At 38.0% G+C, this 18954-nt stretch overlaps 1 protein-coding gene across 2 annotated transcripts in view; it reads left to right on the top strand.

Annotated features, from left to right (window-relative positions):
- Nucleotides 1–1183: 1183 nt before the first annotated feature.
- The window catches only part of RBBP6 (RB binding protein 6, ubiquitin ligase), a 32153-nt gene continuing 14382 nt past the window's right edge, over nucleotides 1184–18954 (top strand). For both annotated transcript variants that reach the window (XM_080912878.1, XM_080912877.1), the window contains exons 1-7: nucleotides 1184–2331; nucleotides 6845–6944; nucleotides 9666–9702; nucleotides 14062–14106; nucleotides 16060–16148; nucleotides 16265–16364; nucleotides 16674–16813. In XM_080912878.1, the coding sequence (XP_080769004.1) occupies nucleotides 2166–2331; nucleotides 6845–6944; nucleotides 9666–9702; nucleotides 14062–14106; nucleotides 16060–16148; nucleotides 16265–16364; nucleotides 16674–16813 (677 nt within the window). In that variant the 5' untranslated portion in view covers nucleotides 1184–2165. The remainder of the gene's footprint in view (nucleotides 2332–6844; nucleotides 6945–9665; nucleotides 9703–14061; nucleotides 14107–16059; nucleotides 16149–16264; nucleotides 16365–16673; nucleotides 16814–18954) is intronic.

Below are 18954 nucleotides of genomic sequence, written 5' to 3'. Positions count from 1 at the left end.
CAACAAAGATGTGTGCAGAGACCCAGAGTTGAAAGGCCAGGAGGAGCAATACAAGACAGGAAAGAACAAATGGTTTTTCTAGAAGCTTCACTTTTAGATATATTTTTGTTTTCATCATTAAAATGTTTTTTAATTTAAAAAAAATAAAGAAGGCCAAAAGCAATGAGTATCTTAAGATAGCCTTAGGAAGGCTTCGCTGACAAGATCCAGACCAAGTTTTGTCAGAATCTGGGATGCTTGTATTCAGGAAGTTCCTGAACACTCTGCCACCTCTTGGATGAATGATTTTGTTCTCAGTTGCTGAACTTCTCTGAACCTAGCCTGTAAATGATAGTAATTGTACGGTTTTAGGGTAATTTTTATTACTTATGACTTTATTAAATGCAATATATTCCCCATGCCACAAGAGAAAAAAAAATGTCAAACCTCCTAAGAAACTTTGTAATTTAAAACAAAATGAGGACCTTGCATCAGGGCAAGCGTTTCCTTCTTTGAAAACGCGAAAAAATGCACTGCTTTAGGTTTCTATTCTGTAAGTTAGAGATATGTTCTGTTGTTAATTTGACATTTTTCAGCCCCTGTCTTGAGGTACAAATATACCAGGCATGATCTTAAATATGGAAATATATTCATGGTTTAATCCACAGCGACCCAACAAATCCTTTATTATCTGACAGGGTCTTTGGAGACCAGAGTTACTTCCGACCCAGACGATTGGGAACAACTCTTAAGAGCTTCTGGTCCATTCTCATTAGCAACGTCGGAGGAGCTAAAGGTATGCAGTCTGTTGGGAAGGGAGTTGGTTGGCGCTGGCACAGCAGCCGTCACGGGATGAGACTTGTGCGTGGATGAAATTAGCTGTTCACCCCTCCGCACTTTTGAGTCTGCGGCCGCTTGAGCGCCCCTTCCAGACCTGCCGGGTGGGACTGTCCGCCTCCCCCTCTCTCGGGAGGTTCGTAGTTTCTCCGGTTCGCGTAGCCTCAGATTCCACGCTGGGAGTCACAAAGCGCCGGTCACGTGGGCGGGCCGGTGCGCTTTGTGACGCAGATGGCCCCGCCCCCGGACCCCGCACGCCAAGCCCCGCCTCGCGTGCGCCGCCCGTGCAGTCTCTGCTTAAGAGACCCCGGAGTCGGGGCGCTCGCCCGAAGCCAGGCCGCGTCCGCCATAGTAGTGCCTGGCGCGGAGGAGTCGTCGGCGCAGGGTGCGGGCCGGAGAGCGGCCGGGGAGGGGGGGGGCAGAACAAAAAAATAATAATAATAAAGAGGGAATCCAGCGAAGCCCTCGCCGCCGCCCTACCGTTTCCGGGCTTCCCGACGCGGTCGTGGGCTCAGAGGCGACAGGAGCGGGAGCAGCGCGAGGAGCAACAAGAGGAAGAGTCGGGCAGCCTCGGTGGTGTCCCCGGGGCCAGCGAAGCCGCCAACCGGGGCCCGGGGTGGTGAGGAAGGGCCTCGCGGCCTGGCTGGGCCCCACACCGGCTTTGTGTCAGGCGGCGGCGGGGGGGAGGCGGAGCCGAACCGGGCGGCCGCTGGAAGGCCTCTCCTCCGCCGACCGCGCGATCTCGGCCTAGGCCGCGGGCCGCTCGTGGCCTCCGGGGAGCAGGCGCCAGGGTGTGTGTGGTGGGGGCCTGGGCCTGGGGACGCCGACGCCGGTCGTCCGGAAGCCGGGAGGAGGCGAGAGGCCGCTCGTGGACTCCGGGCCTAGGCCCTCTCCCCGCAACCTTCTCCCGGGGCCTGGGTCACCCCCATCCACGGAGAGAGACTAGCCGGGAGGTGCGGCCGCTATGGACCCCTGACCCCGCGGGGTCATTCGGACTCTAACGTGTGGACTGACCGCTACTGACTGCACCGCCTGCCCCCGTCTCCTGCCGGCCCTTAGCATGAGCGAGTGGGACCCAGCCGGGTGACATTGTGCCGGTTGGCGGATCCTCGATTGCCCCTTTCCTGTCCTGCTCCCCTCATGAAGCGAATCTGAGTACGGGGGGTTTCCGGATTATTGTTCTCACGAACCCCCGCTTGTGGTTGGGGGGGTATTTAACTAAGGCCTTAGGGTCCTTGTTGTCTTTTGAGTGTTTTGTGTGTGTACATATTTTGCTCTTAAGTTTATAAATATACATATATTGAGAGTGTCCACGTCTCCTCGCTGAACCTTAGGAATCCTTTGCCACAATGTCCTGTGTGCACTATAAATTTTCCTCTAAACTCAACTACGACACCGTCACCTTTGATGGGCTCCATATCTCCCTCTGCGACTTAAAGAAGCAGATTATGGGGAGAGAAAAGCTGAAAGCTGCCGATAGCGATCTACAGATCACCAACGCGCAGACGAAAGAAGGTAAGAGGCACATGGGCCACAGGTACTTACTGGGTCGAGGTGGGTATTTTAAGTTGCTTTTTACAGGCATAACCTCCATTCTTACCCGGTGTCATAGACAGCATTTCATTGATAGCCAAGGATTGCAACACCCCACCTTAGAGTTTAACTGGCCTGAATGCTGGGGTCCGTCTTTCCTAGCAGGCTGGTTCTTCTCAACGTGTTGTCCCTCTTTTTTAATTAAAGTTTTTTTCAATAGTGGGGATGGATTGAAAAGAGAAAGGGGTTGTTATCTAAGTCTGTTAGGTGTTTGCCTCTTGTGGCGTTCCCTAACTTGTTTTTTCATTAGAAGTCTGTAAGGTTTACCATTTGTTAAAGCAGCAGTAGGTATAACATGTTTGCTAATCTAAGCATCGTTTTGAAGCTGATAGCAATTTGCATGCCCCCTTTTATTTATATGGGGTGGATTGTAGAAAAGATTTTTTTTGAGGATTTAGTGTTGGATTGGTTTTGTATTATAAAATGTTCTGGGGTGAACACTGCGGTATAATTCCAGAATTAGTGGTATTTACTCAAAAGTTGAAATCTGTAGCCCAGACTGGCCTCCAACCCCAACAGCCCCGTTTGAGCTTCCAAGTGTGGGGAATGCAGGTGTTAGACCACACTTTTAACCCTTCAGGCAATTCAGGAAAGCTTAAAATACAAGGTCCTGGGTTCTTTCCCCAGCACAAAGTGTGTGTGTGGGGGGATGTTTGTGTGTTTCTAAAAAAAAGTGCTATTATGTGTGAATGTAAGCAAGCCGCTGATTATAACACTTGAGATCTTCATTTTAAGAGTGATATTGGGGGGTCTCTCTGTGATACTGTCTCTGTGTAGCTCTGGCTGTCATGGAACTCAAATCCACCTGCCTCTCTGTCTCTTGAGTGCTGAAATCAAAGGGGTTCACCACCACCCCTGAAAGCATAATAGTTCTGGGACTTGAATGGTGGCAATGTCACAGTCATCTTCTCTGACTCTTGAGCTTGTTTTGGTTTCTTTTTCTCAGAAGAGTATTCTCATTGGGTGGGCTCTAAGAGATTAGACTTCTAACATTCATATGGGAAGAAATAGAGTTCTAAATGGAGTTGTTTTGTTTTTGACAAGGTCTTATTAGCCTGGACTTCTTTACTTAGATCAGGCTAGCCTCTGACTCACAGATCAAGTTGCCTTTGCCTTCTGAGTGCTGGTATCAAATACATGCTCCACCAAGCTAAATTTGATACAAGGTGTGGGATGGGGTTTTTTTGGTGGGGTTTTTGGGGTGTGGTATCAATAACCGGTAGTTTGGTAGGTCAACAAAATTTTGTCAGAAGACCGATTTTTCATTTTTAGTATAGACATAAGCAAATCATAATACTAAAAGAATATTGTCTGTTTTTCTTAAAATAAATACCTTCTTGATAATTGTATTTTTTGGTAATTTTTCTCTACTTAGGAAGAGGAAAGGTTGCTTATAGTATAAGCGGCTAAGAAATAACTCTTTAAAAATTCCATCAAAAGCAGCTTTTAGTGTTGATGTCTACTTCATATACAGCTTTTTAAGAATGTTTGGCAACATTGTTATATAAATGCATCTTTATGAGAGGAAAAATAATTAAATAAAATTAGGGGATATTGGGCCCTTAGCTACACAGGTTTTATTTTTATTACAATTTATACAGTTGAATCATTTGAAACTAGGCTTTTTCCATCTTGCTGCCAACCAATATTCAAAGGCAGTCTTTAGACTGGAGTAAGTTGTGATTGAAAAATTCTTGTCCACAAATTGACATATAGACTTGGCTTTTTTTTTTTTTTTTTTTCCTTGTTCAGGACATCTGAAACCTAAAGTACAGGGAAGTTCTTTGCCTCATAGCAAGTTTTTTTCTCTGTGCTGCCCTTAATTGAAGAAAGTTTGATGTTAGGTTGGTTTAAAAAAAAAAGAGTATAAGAACTTTTTTTTCTTTGTTCTGTGCACTCAGATTAGGGCCGGTGATGGTAGTGGTACAGAAATTTAAGGAGCTGGAGAGATGACTCTGTCCTTAGAATACTTACTGTTCTTGTAGAAGACCCCACTTGTCTTCTAACATCCACATGGGAACTCAAAACTCTTAACATCTGTTCCTTGGGGCCCTGATGATGACTTCTGGCTCCACAGACACCAGGCATGCTTGTAGGCACAGAAATTGGCCCAATTGAATAAGAATTCTACTTGGTTTAGAATCATCTAGTGAATTAAGGGTTGCAAAATAAATGGTTAGGACACTTAAATTTTTTAGATTGCCTAGATTCTAGGCCCTAGAAGAAAAGATTAAACTGGATGATTTTAAATGAGTGAGATTCCATGTTTCTGTAAAACATTTCTTTAGCTATAAACATTTGTCAGGTATCAAGGACCATTGAACTCTTGGTAAAACTAAAATGCTTGTGTCAGAGTTCGATTTTTAGACTTTATCCTGCTTGTTTCTAGACTATTATTTTACAGCGAATTTCAAATGATCATTAAAGAAAACTTCTGGAGGCTGGGCTCACCAAGGAAAGTACACAGACCCTCCCTTCTATCCAGTAACTTTCATACTGAACTTGGTTGATTTGGAAGCTGAGTATGAAAGGGTTTTGTTTTTATCCTTTATCTATACCTCAAATTCATCTTGTTTTTCATTCTATCCATGACTTCTCTGTTTTTAGATAAAACTTGCTCTGGTAAGCCTTTTTGGTTATTTTCTTCCTGGTGTGAAGTCAGGTGCTTTATCACTAAACTAAATTTCCATCCCCTGATCCTTTTGAATCTAAAGGAACTACTTGTCAAGGATTTACATGTCAGATACTCCTGGGCTTAGCAAACTATGTAAATGCAAATACTCTTAATTAGCTAGCAGAACCTTATATTTGAGGGATTTAGGGGCACCTGACCTTATTATTGTAGTACAGCACTGTGTTCATCAAATTAATTCAATTGTTTTAACAAGATATTGCTGTATATGATCTAGGTTAGCCTTGAACTCAATGCCAACCCTCCTGCTTCAGCCTCCTTGGTATTGGAATTTCAGGCATGTTGTCATCACCCTATCTAATAAATTGTCTTTGAAAAGTTTTGTGAACACACTTGGGGGTTGTTACATGTAAGGAAACAGCCAGATGTTTGACCCTCTTGAAGTTCGGGTTTTAAATTTAAAAATACCCCAGTTTTTTGCTTCTGAATTTTCTTATTTATCTTGCTTGAGATTTGGAAACTGTCCAAGATAATGATAATCTTACCTTCCTTACAGCTAGGAAATTGCATCATTCTTGATTGGATGCCTGTGCAATACAGTCAGCAGCTGAAAGACTCTTGCTTGGGCAATTTGATGTAGAACAAGGAATAACTAAATGCTTGACCAAAAATAATAAAACTGATAAACATTAAGAGTCTGAAATGTGTGAAATGATTGAAGGCAGAAAAAAATTAGCCATTTTGTTTTAGGTTATGGTATTAAGGGAGATTTTTGCATCTCAAGTTTTTCTTGATAATTTTACTCATTTTTTCCTCAACTCTTTATTATACTTAAGGCCCACTTGATTTCATTTTTACCAGAACTATTGTAATTATAGAGTAGAAAAATGTTACTCATTCCTCCTTGCTCTGCTCAAAAACTGATACCACCTGCTAAAGCTGTGAACATAGAAATTTATGCATAGTTTTTCTTTATCATTGCAATATTCATGCCATGAGCATCCTCCACAGCATTGTTACTAATGCTAGCTGTCACTGGACCATAAAGTAGTCTTCTAAGTGACTCACCAGGTTTGTCTTCCATGCAAATACCAGAGCAAAAATTCACCTGTGATTTTCTTGTTTAAATGGAAACAGTATAAATCAGTATACGGTTTATACTTTACTATGTTTCATATCATTCTTTGATTTCCTTTAACATTGTAGTCTTCGTGTCATTTGTTTTTCCTGATTGTTCTTTCTGAGTAACTACTATTCATCTTTACTTGTGTCTGCTGGCTTGTCAGTCTTTTCATTTACAAACTTAAGTCCTTCAGAGGGGCTTAGTTTAGAACAACATTTTATCCAAAGTGTTAGCCACTGTCCATTCTTTATTTTTTAAAACATAGATTTTAACTTCATTTTTTAGCCTGTCTTTTCTAGTAGTAAGCTACCTGAGAACAGGGGTCATAATATATAGCTTATGTTTAAGGACTAGGGAGCTACCTCATTTCATGTTACCCCATAGTTTGCATGTTAAGCATTACTTGGTTAAATGAGCTAGGAAGCAGCTTAGTCTTAGGAAATTGAGTTTCACAAAGTCAGTTCTACCCAAGGATCTGACTGACCATATTGTATCAGTAGAAGGAGCTCGCTTGGTACTGGGATATTTTTTCTAACAATAGTAGTTCCTAATTGCAAGAAAGGTGGATTTTGGTGTTCTTGTACTATAAGCTCACAATTCATAAAACTGATGCTTCATTGAAGTTTGCTCAATCCTGAGTACTTACATCCCTGATAGAAATTTTGCTTCTTTGTTTACAGAATATACTGATGATAATGCACTCATTCCTAAAAATTCATCTGTAATTGTTAGAAGAATTCCTATTGGAGGTGTTAAGTCTACAAGCAAGACATATGTTATGTGAGTATAAAAGCTCATGCATTTATAAAGATATTTTAAAGGTTTTCAAAATTTTACTAACATTAAAATTTTATCATGTTAATCATGAAAACTGCAATAGGAGTTTGATTGCTTTAAAATTCTTTCTAATTTTTCTCTGTGGCTAAGTTGACATAGCTTATAGGTTAGTGAGCTATTACCAAGAAACATTTTTGTTCCATAGGGAGTGTTTTCACCACAAAAATGATTGTGTTATAGAGGTCTGTTTTACATATTTTGATAACATCACTAGTATTAAGTAATACCAATACAAGTTTTTTATCAATAAGAGGTTTTGACTCGAAGGCCATAGAGTATGTAAGATTCATGAGTCAGGTTCATATTTGACTTCATTTATTGCCTCATACTAGTGGGGCTTTGAATAAATTATTATCTCAGGATTTTTCTATAGTAGGGTAATGAGTGCCACTGGCAGCACTACTCAGAACCTTTATCCACCTACTCTGTGTTGGCAATAAATACAAAGTAACAGAATCACGATTGCTTATGTAAAACATTTTTCTTAAATATAAGCAATCTGAAGATGTTTTGAGGTATAGAATATTGCAGAGTTTATATGAAGGTCCATGCTGTTTTTGTAAATGATTTAAGCATCCTTTTGTCTGTGATGAATGAGAGTAAGAATCCTACATTCAATTCCCTATAAGTATCTAGGGATAACTGTTCCTCTAACTCACCTATGAGGAATTAAGTAATGCTTGGCATAGGATGAATACCTATTATTAAAAATAAAATTAGGGCAATCCTCAAGAGTATTTTAGAACTTGTATTTATTAAAAAGATAAAATTGTATCCTTAACTTCTCTTTATTATTAATGCAGTTCTGAGGATTAAACCGAGTCCCTTGCTCGTATTAAACATTCTACTATTGAACAATATCCATAGATCTCTTTAGTATTTCAAGTCAAGATCCTATTGTTAAATTGCTCAGGCTGGTGGTGGTAGATTTGAATCTGGCTCTCATGACTTTGAATTTGATGCCTTCCTGCCTCAGCCCCATGACTAGCTGAAATTACAGTTCTTTTACCACTGGGCATGATCATCTTAGAAGTTTTATGTTGATAGCAGAACTATAATACATAAATAAGGTAGAATTATTTTCTATGTCTTAGCCTGAAATTACACTTGCTTTTTTTTTTTTTTTTTTTTAATTTAATGTATGAGCACACTGTAGCTGTCTCAGACACACCAGAAGAGGGCATCAGATCCCATTACAGATGGTTGTGAGCCACCATGTGGTTGCTGGGATTTAACTCAGGACCTCTGGAAGAGCAGTCGGTGCTTTTAACCACTGAGCCATCTCTCCAGCCCCATGTCCTTTTTTTTAAAAAAGACATTCATCAAGCAGGGTGTGGTGGCACATGCCTTTAATCCCAGCACTCAGGAGGCAGACACAAGTGGTTCTACATAACAAGCTTGGTCTACATGGCAAATATTAGGACATTCAGGGCTATATAGCTATATAGAAAGACTTTGTCTTTTAAAAAAAATGTAATAAGAACGAGTATCAAATATTTTATCTCTGAAATTCTTTTGGTACTTAGAAGCTCTTGAGAAAGGAATATTTGAAGTCCATGCCACGAAGATGCTCCATATAAAGTTGCTTATAAATTTTTATATAGAATTTTTATTGATAATGTTTGCCTCATAAATTGCTCAATTTGAGTAAATGATAGAAAGTTAATTTTTGTTACTTCAAAATCATGTGTGAACTTAGGTGCTGTCTAGTATTTCTTTACAGTAATCTTTAGAATGACCTCAGTTCTTCAAGTCTATTTAGGCTAAAGAAACTGGGTTTATTTATCTGTTCTTCTAGCAACAATTTGTTCTATTATACATAAGCATGAAATGGATTTTTAAAATACTTTCAGACTATGTTGAATTTTCCAGATACCTTAAATTTTATTAAATACTTGTTTATTGTTTTGAAATGTTTGTCTGGTTTTGAGACATAGTCTGTCTATATAGCCTTGGAACTTAACAGAGATCTACCTGCCTCTGCTTCCTGAGTGTTGGAATTTAAGGCATATGCCACCACTGACTATCTTTAAAATATTTTTGAAATTAAAATAGTCATTACCTATCTGGATTTGAATGCTAGCTTTGGATACTGCAGTCTATCAGATCCCATTTATAAACATACCAGCAGTGGTTTGCTTAAGAAACTGGGTATGTGGAAATATATATCTAGGTTTACAAAAAAAAAAAAAAAAGGAAAGACTACTTTTTAAATCCATTTTAAGTAAAACACAAAGTTTATAAATACAGTACCTTTCAGAAGTGATATGTCATAACTAATAAGTCTCTTAGAATTCCTCAATGTGGAATTTTTTTTTAAGAAACTATGGAAGTATCTTAAACAATTTGAAAGTAGTAAATAGTGATTAAAGTTGCTTATTCACTGTATCAGAAATTATGTTAAAGCTTGTTTTATGGAAAGAACATTATATTACTAAAGGTATAAGATTAGAGCTGTATATTAATATTAGTCATACATGGTGATGCACACATATCTTAGCGCTTGTGAGAAAGAGACAAAAGGATCTGGCCTTGACTGTAGAGTAAGTTCAAGGCTGGCCTAGGCTGAAGGAGACTACACACCAATACATGCATACACATACACATCTGTACATGAAATTCATAAATAGCTAATGTTAGTTTTTGTTTGTTTTATTTTTTTAGAAGTCGAACTGAACCAGTGATGGGAACTACAAAAGCAGTATGTAAAAACACAATCACCCTTTTTCTACACAATTGCTTTTACCTTTATAATGTTTCAGTGAAGTAACTCACTTAGATACCCACTGACCATAGTACCCACTGTAAATAAATTGTATTTTGATGACACAGTTCAGTTGAATATGGATATATATGTGGTATAATTTGCAGTTATTCTGTAGAAATGGGTAATTTGTACCCTTTACTGTTTCATATTAAATATGACAGCACTCTCCCTTTATGACACTCTGTTGTACAGTAATGTATGATCCTTTTTAGATGATGTAGGTTTAACACTGAAGAACATGACAACATGTTCTGCATCTGTCTGTCTATAGTTAGTATTTTGTATGTATGTACAGGCTGTTTTGTGCTTTTTGTTTCTTGCAATAAAAAATTGTTTGGAGTGTATATTTTGCCATTTCCACGTTGTTTCACTTAGTTGACTAGGTTTTTTTCCCTGCCGAATTGATGGCTTTCAGAAATGGACTAGTACCATGCAGCACTTACATTATTTGATCCTTTCTCCAGTCGCAAACACATAGTAGAAGAGAGAGAGCTTTTGAGAGACCTCTGGTGCAGCTTTACACTCAGCCTTGCTTTATTTATTTTGGTGCCTTTGAGCGCCTGTCCTTTGTGTACCCTGTACTATACAGAACAGAATGAAATTGCGTCTCCACCACCCATGAATAAACATGCCAGTGATTTATACAGACAGTTCATACACAAGCTAGTCTTCAAAGTAGAAAGTTTCCCTTTCTCAGAAGATACTAAACTGCCTCACTAGCTACAGATTATTGAAAGCTGTATCTTATCAAAAGGAACCACCATATTAACTGGAGTAACATCTTTTTATAACTACAGTGTGACTATTTTGACTTTGAAGTTTTAAGTAAAAGCACTACTTCTAAATTGTGGGACAGGTGCAGAACACAGAGCTGTCTTAATTGGGGTCTGTAAGTGTAATGTTCTCTATAAACATTTTGCTGCCCAGGCTTAATACTTGTACACAAAAACACAGTATTTGAAATCTTCATTTAGAAGTCAGGGGTATTTGCTTGCTATTTCATTTTACTTTTTAAAATACTACTGACATTTGTGTATGAGGCATTTCACTAACCTTGGATCATTGGATCTTAAACATGATAAGTAGAATATCTCAACTTTGAACCTGTTCTCTAAAGTATATGGGCTACAGTTCCTGTCTAACTAAATGCAGTGATTCAAAGATTAAAAAGTCAGTGTTTCGGGGATTTTCCCCACTTTGAAATAAATGAGTTTTTTGGGGGGGAGGGAAGTTGTTTTTTATTCTTTGGGTTTTTTGTTTTTTAAAGCATAATGCTGTAAAAACTGTCCAAGTTTCTGTTTTGCTGGTGATTGGTTTAAAACTGATTTTTATGTATCCAAATGCTAGCACAAATTAGAAAACTGTCCTGGTGACTGTAGTAGCTAATGTAACACATTTGTATAAACTTTTTTATATAGTATTTAAATTAATTCAGATGAAGTTTTATTTCTTGAAAATAATTATTTCCTTTTTGTTTATTAGCATGTGTATAAACACAAGTCACATGTTCATAAATAAAGTTAACATTCTTTTAGCCTTGTGTGTTCCCTGGCATGTCTGTATTACATTTATAAGAAGTTTATTGTAAGCTTATTCAGATTTCTCTTCCTTTTAGTGCCTTAAACAGTTTTAATATTAAATAGAATTAAGTGAGATGGAGACATAACATAATCTGTTGTCTCTATCTTTTTTTTTTTTTTTTTGCTTGGGTGCTTTGTTGACATTCAGGATCACGGAATGTAATGTTCATTGACTAGTATTCATAACTTAGGAATAAGGATGGTTTAGGTATACATATTAACAAGCAAAGTAGAGATCCTGGACAAAATTTTAAAATTGTGATTAGGAAAAGTATGTTCATATGCTTAGGGGTTTTTTTTTTTTTTGTTGTTGTTCTTGTTGGGTTTTTTGGGTTTTTGTTTTTTTTTTTTTTTTTTTTGAGATGAGATTTTCGTAGCTCAGCCTCTATATGGGAGGCTGCCCCTGAGCGCTTGTATTTTGCCTCACCCACTTTGTACTGGGATTGTAGGCTTGTACCATCATGCCCAACTTGGTTTTTTTTTTTTTGTCATTTTGGTTTGTTTGTTTGTTTTTTTAAAGACACCAAGGTCTTGCCATTTAACAACTCTACAACTCTAGCTGGTCTGGCCAGCCTTGAACTCATGGCAGTCCTCCTGCCTCAGCCTTGCAAGTGCTGGAATAACAAGTGTGGAGCACCACATATCCTATGCATTTTTGATAGTTAAGGACAAGTCTGATCAATACTCATTCTTCCTTCCATGTTGGCCTGGTACTCCAAAGCTAGATGTTCTTGCTAGCTAAACATTGTGATTACATTGTTTGGGTTCTTTTTATTTTCATTCAAATATAATTGGCCTAAACAGATTTCCGGTCCTTGCTCCCAGAAATAAGGTCCTAATACAGAGGAGGGCTAATTAATATTAGTGATATCTGTAGTGCACATTATTTTTTTGGAGATCTTTTAAGTGTTGCAGGTTTAACAGAATTACTGAGAAACCACTTTCTATTTACATTTTAGGAAATATAAATTCCTAACTTTGAACCTTTTTTACTTATGTTTTAATGCCTGGCTACATTTGATCTCTTAGATTGTAAGGTCATTAAATAGTATAGAGATTATTTGGTTGGAATATATAGTTTGTGTGGGAAGCCACTTTGAATTCAAGAAGTCCATAATAAAAGAAGTGGAAGAGCACAAAAGGGAAAAAGTACAAGAGAACAAAGTGACAGTGTTAGAGTTGAGTTAGGTTTGATTGTGCCAGCAACTGCTTACTCAGACCCTTGTCTGAGTAATTCCTGGTGACTTAAAATGCAAACTTGTGTAGCTTAGACTTTCTTACAAATAAGGATTTTTTTTTCCTGATTTCTGTTTCTTCAGATTAGTCCTTAAGTAAAAAATTTTAAGAGTAAGCAAGAAAGCTCTTGCTTGTGCATTAGTGGTTATACATTAGAAATGTGAGCCTAGTACACAATGAACTCTACAGTCCTTAAGTGTGGAATAAAGAACCATTGTTTAAATAAACATCCCAGTAATGTTACCCATCAGACTAAACCCAAGACATTTGTAAGATTTATTTTGAGGCAGTCTTGCCACATAGGTCATGCTGACCTCAAATCCACTATGTAGCCCAGCTCTGGAACTGTGGTCCCCTTGCCTCAGCTTCATAGGCAGGTACCACTATGGCTAGCTAAGATGTATCTTAAATTCAGCCAATATAATTCCTGTATTTATTGAATTTGTTCTATAGTGGACATTGGCAAAGGACTTCACACTGAATCTTGTTGCATTTCAGTTTCTGTGTTTTTCAATACTTATAAAAGGATATTTGAAGATGTTTTCCTTGAGACAGATACCCTTTTGAAGTCTGTCGGTTCCAAAGAATTCTGATCACTAACATATGAGAAAGCTTGTAACATTGAATAAGATAATAAGGAGATTTACGGATCTTATCCAGAAGTCAGTTACTAAAAATGCCTTTGTGTGCATGCAGATAAGCACATTGAAAAACAAAGTCATTTAATGGGATCAAGTGAAAGAACTTTTAAGCATATTTACATCTTAGAATACATGTTTAAAGCCCTCTTATGTCCTTAATATCTCCTTGCCCAATTTTCCAAATGCTAAAGTCTATCGTTGTATATGGCAGCTCTTTGATGTTTTCCCAGGTTACCTTTTTGGTTTATCTTTTCTGCTTTTTCTTTCTCTGGGGGCTGGGCTTGGGGATGGAGTTGGCTTAGCAATCTTTTTCTTTGATTAAGAAACCTGTGGTTTCTTGACCAGAGGAGCTATTGTTAATCTTGGGCAGGGAGGATAAACAGACTGAGCATTTAGTGTTGAAGATGAAAACCAGTAGGGATTACCTGGGAGCTGTCACCCTCATAGCACTGATCTGAGTCCTAAAGAGAGCTACTTGTTTTTACAATTAGCTGCTTCTTTTTGGAAATCAATCTCTTGCACTGTTCATTGTTGTGAGTTGTAGAGATCATTGAAAGACATGGGACTCACATTGTAGTATTGAATCAGAACTTCTTTCCTTGAGTTTTCACTGTATTAAGTCTCCCTCCCATCCATTATAGTCTTTTAAATTGGGTCTGAAGTGTAAACAAAAGGTAAAATAGCTTGAGCATATTTTCAGGTTTCAAACAAAATATGTCTTTTGAGAAGTAAGGAAATGCCCAATATTTGACATTAAATGACTTTAGGGGCTAAATAATCACTTTCAGCTGTTTTCAGTGTGGAACTTGAATGTGTGTTTAATTTTTTGTGAACAGATTGATGACTCTTCTGCATCTATTTCTCTGGCCCAGCTTACAAAGGTATATATATATATATATTCTTGAAAATATAAGTATTTATAACATTTTAAAGATGTAAAACAGTATTTTTTAAGATGGGTGGGGGAGGATATATTTTGTGAATGCATTGTACGTACTGTTATGGCCATGCTGGCCTGAGAAGATAGGGGGTAACTTGGTTCTCCCCCGCACAATGTTCATCTTCAAGACTGAAGAAACACAAGAAGCTACACTTAATCATTTTTTCCCTTTTACACCATTTTGTTTAATTAAACACTGGAAACTAACATAATTCTGGAGGAATTCCCTGGTTTTGGCTGTGAATTATGTGGACTTGTTTTAAAATAGCCAAAACAGAAGATTTCCTTTCCATGGACGATTGTGTGGTTAATTCTTGAAACTTTTAATTGATCCTACTAAGGTCAATATTTTAAATGTGATACAGTTGTTTCTTTATGCATTAGATTGTAGTCTGTCTGCATTAGAAAAATTTAAACAACCTAATTTGTTTGAACACAGACTACATGAATTGTGTTAAGTGTATACTTATGAAGCTGTTTGCAGGAATATGAGTGTATATGTTTGGCAAAGGGCCAAATTGTTACCTCCTGAAATCACTGTATACGCCATGTTGTTTGACAAGGTTGCTTGCATTTATGCTTTATGATGTGTACCCTCTGTTTGGGAAAGTACTAGTGATGAATTTTTTTTTAAGACAGCATATTTTAGACTAGAATGTGTCTTTAGAAGAACATAACAGGTAGAATTGAGGGCTCAGAAGGATTCCCTAAAATCTTTTTCCCCTACTATCCAGAAATGTAAAGTCCAATTTAACAGCCAACATCAGAAAATGGAAAGTTATCCTTTAGTGATCCCTAGTTTGTCCTTGGCTTGGTGGTGGGTTGTGTCTTTTTTTCTAGGATATATCCTTAAAAGATGTCCTGATAACCAATCAGTTACTCAAGTTCTAGTCCTAAGAAAACTAAACACTAAAATTAATGATCCTAGAGTGGATGAAGTATCCTATGATTTTCTAGTGTAAAGTGGTTTAGCACAGTGTGACGTCTTTGGCAGCTTACAGTATATGCTGTCTATTTTTATGTGTTGTAAGGGCCGGGCTTGAGTGGTGGTCTTTTCTACTATTGTTACTTGGCTGGGAGGAGTTGGGAAGGTTTGGAGGTTGGGGTTTTTTGTTTTTGTTTTTGGTTTTTTTTTTTTTAAATCTATTTGTAAAATAATGTTTGGGTTCAAACAAATTAGTTGTTGAACATCTGTAATCAGTTTTCTGTAAAATGTTAATGTTGTTCCAAGTTCTGTTAATATTAAGCATTCTGTGTATTTAAAATTACAATAAAATGTTAAAACTGGTTGCTTGTTTTGTGGATGAATGTAAAGATAGACCCCATTGAGTGACTGGCTGGTGTGAGTGGTAGATGCTTGAATATCCAGGTTATTAGAAAAGCATTCCCTTAGACCATGTTTATATCTAGACTTATATTTATTCAAAACAAAAGTTCATAAGGCTTATCTGTAGTTTAAAATTTTGAATGCTTAATGCATACCTTTGAACTTAATATACAGACACCACTAACCAAAAAGCCCTCTGACCTGTAGTGTGTAGTAATGTTGAGTTATTTATCCCATTCCTACCTTCCAAGATCTAAATGTAAATTATAATCTCAGTGTTATGACACTTGAGATCTTTTAAAATTTGACATCATGTGTTATCTCTTTTACCTTATTTCACCTGGCCTTTAAGGTACAGACAAGGTCTAAGGTTTGAGAAACCCAGAAAGACTTGTGCAGCCTCCCACTCTCCCCAGAAAGCATAGAGTGATTTAAGAGTGCCCAGTGCTTACTACTACTAAGCCCAGCCCATTTAGATACTGCTCTTTGTAGGATGCGTGTGTTGTCTTTGCTGTGTGGTCTTACTGTGTTTCTAATGTGTGTGTCAAATAATTACCTGTTAAACAGACTGCCAATCTGGCTGAAGCCAATGCTTCTGAGGAAGACAAAATTAAAGCAATGATGTCGCAATCTGGCCATGAATACGACCCAATCAAGTAAGTTTATAAATATTTTTATGCTAATAGGAACTGTGGGGTGTGCTTGTCCCCGCTATCAGAAGCATTACTTTTCCTAAGTGTATATGTACATATGAATTATTTTTCCTTTTCAGTTACATGAAGAAAACTCTTGTAGGCCCGCCACCTCCGTCTTATACCTGTTTTCGTTGTGGAAAACCGGGTCATTATATTAAGAATTGCCCAACAAATGGGGTAAGTTCCTTGTAGAACTGATACATCTAGTTTTTCTTAGAATTATCTCTTAAGTATATTTGCCATGGCAAAACTCTCTTTTAATTTGGTAGATGAGCACAGCTTCTGGAGTCTAGGTTGCCAGGCCCAAGTCTTAGCTGTCTTGTTGAATAGAGCATATTCCTTGTCCCTAAGTCTTGCTTTCTCTGAAATAGAGGTGATTAGTACTTAGCTCACATGGCAATTCCTGAGAACTAAATGAGTTCCTGCGTGTGAGGCATGGGCATACATTACTAAAGACTATTTTGTCCTCTTCCTTCCTCCAAATAGGATAAGAACTTTGAGTCTGGTCCTAGGATCAAAAAGAGCACTGGAATTCCTAGAAGTTTTATGATGGAAGTGAAAGATCCTAACATGAAAGGTGCAATGCTTACAAACACTGGAAAATATGCAATACCAACTATAGATGCGTAAGTATGCAGCTTAGCTGTGACCTATGGGGACCAGACAGTCCCAGGGTATAGTGTTTTAGACTTGGGCTGGTAACATGGCTACTTGGATTCCTTGAGAAGTTTTCATTCCAAAGTTCTTCATTTCCACATGTTACATGTCTGTTAATTCTGAGAGGCTGCAGTCTGCTCCATTTATGCAAATTTCTAATGAATTTGGGGATTTTTTTTTGTCATTAGTGAGTGCCACTTCCCTTGTAGTCTTCTGATTTTTTTTCTTTCTGTCATTTCTTTCTTCATTCTCATACATGCCCCTACATTATCTTAACATAAGCTGTTTCCATTTCCTAAGTGAATAAAACATGTAATCACTGCAAGAAACAAATAATTAGGGGTGAAAGTGCAGTAAGATATCAAGGCAGTGTGAATGTCAGGCAGAACTAAGTTTGGCTAGGTTTAGATAGATCATATCTACAATAGGGTTTAGTTTACAAATCATTATTAATTTAGCCAGCTCTATACAATGCCTTAGTGCTCTTTTTTATTTTTTCTTTTTGAAACAAGATTTTGTAGTTCAAGGTAGTCTCAGATATGTGTTCATCCTGCCTCAAACTTTTTCCCTATTATTGGTATTACATATGTGCACTGCTAGACCAGTCTTTAGTGCTTATTTTTAATATATATACTTTCAGATTGTATTTTTAAGCCAGTTTTTTTCCTTCTTAGTAGGGTGTGTGTGTGTGTGTGTGTGTGTGTGTGTGTGTGTGTGTGTGTGTGTGTGTGTGTGTTTATTGTGCCTTTGTGAAAGTCACTACAACTTTGTGGAGTTGGTTCTCTTGTAACTTTATAGAAGTCTGGCAGACAGTTTACCTACCGAACCATTTTGTTTAGTTAGGTTCCTTAGAAGCCGGTATTTCACAAAGGAACAAACAGGAAAATCTGGTGATCTGATTCAACTTAGTGTTCTAGAGATCTGCTCTTAATGTATTTGGCTACCTTCTTTTACTATCTTCTATAGCTTGAACACACAGGTGGTATATTTTAAGTGTTCCTCTAGGCCATGATTCTAGGTTCTCTGCCACAGACCTCCAGTTTTTACTTAGAATTTATGACAAGATCATGATTCTGCATTATTAAACTAGCCTTCCAGATCACAAAGTTGAGATCTTAGAACGTTCTTTGAATAATGCCACTTTAGAGGCTGGGTGTCTATGTTCTTAAGTGACAGATCAGTTTCCCGGTTTTGCACATGAATGATGAGGTGTAGTGTGGTGAGCAGGTGGGGTTGCTGCTGAAAAGATGTAGCATTTAGGGATGTGTGTGTACTTTAATATTCAAGTGGTTTGCAGATAAGAATGACTGTTCCTCCACTTCAGTCCCACTCATAGGCTCTGCTCACTCTCTGCTTCCATCAGCTGCCATCCTGAGTTTTCTGTGGTTCATCTTACAGCAGTCTGTTGTTAATGCTGTATCTGTCTAATCCCGAGACATGTCAAATGCTGTGCAACAATTTTAAATTGCAATTGATTTTTGCAGTCAATTTAAGAGCAGACTGCTTCATCTATATTATCTAAAAGTTCTTAAAGAATAGAAATTTGTGTTGGAAAAGTTAACATCACCTGTGAACCCTAACTAATTCATTACTTTTGAGTCGTGGGGGAAAAGGCCCATTTGTGTCAGACACACAGCCCATACTGGGGAGAGATGGGAGCCCAAATATTTTAAATGAAACATTCACTCTTTCCACTAACACCACTGATAAGCAACTCAGACTCTTCTTCTGTTTCTTTTTCTATCCTCTGTTTTCTTCCCCTCCCTCTTTTTTGTTTTTCCCTTTTTTCTTTTCTCTTGGGCAGTGGGAGACTCCTCTTTCACAAATTGGGAACAATGGGGCATAAGCAAATTGATACTTATTTGTGGAATCGTGGTGATGTCTATGGAGCAGCTGCAACACAAATAACACACCTAAGGTACCCTCCTCCATCCAGCTGAGACTATTTCATTTCAGCACTGAGATGACCACATCCTGTTCCTAAATGAAACAGGTTTCTCTAAGAATTCCTATGGTTTACAACTTTGAGTATGGAGAAGTGGGGGGTTGTAGAATCAGCAGAGGCAAGTCTGAGAATAACTGTGTGTGTTCTGAAATATATTTAATTCCC

This window comes from Micromys minutus (assembly GCF_963924665.1).
Source record: "Micromys minutus genome assembly, chromosome: 2".
NCBI classification, from domain to species: Eukaryota; Metazoa; Chordata; class Mammalia; order Rodentia; family Muridae; genus Micromys; species Micromys minutus.
Note: the sequence above shows the minus strand (reverse complement) of the source record. Positions and strands in the feature narration are given on the sequence as shown.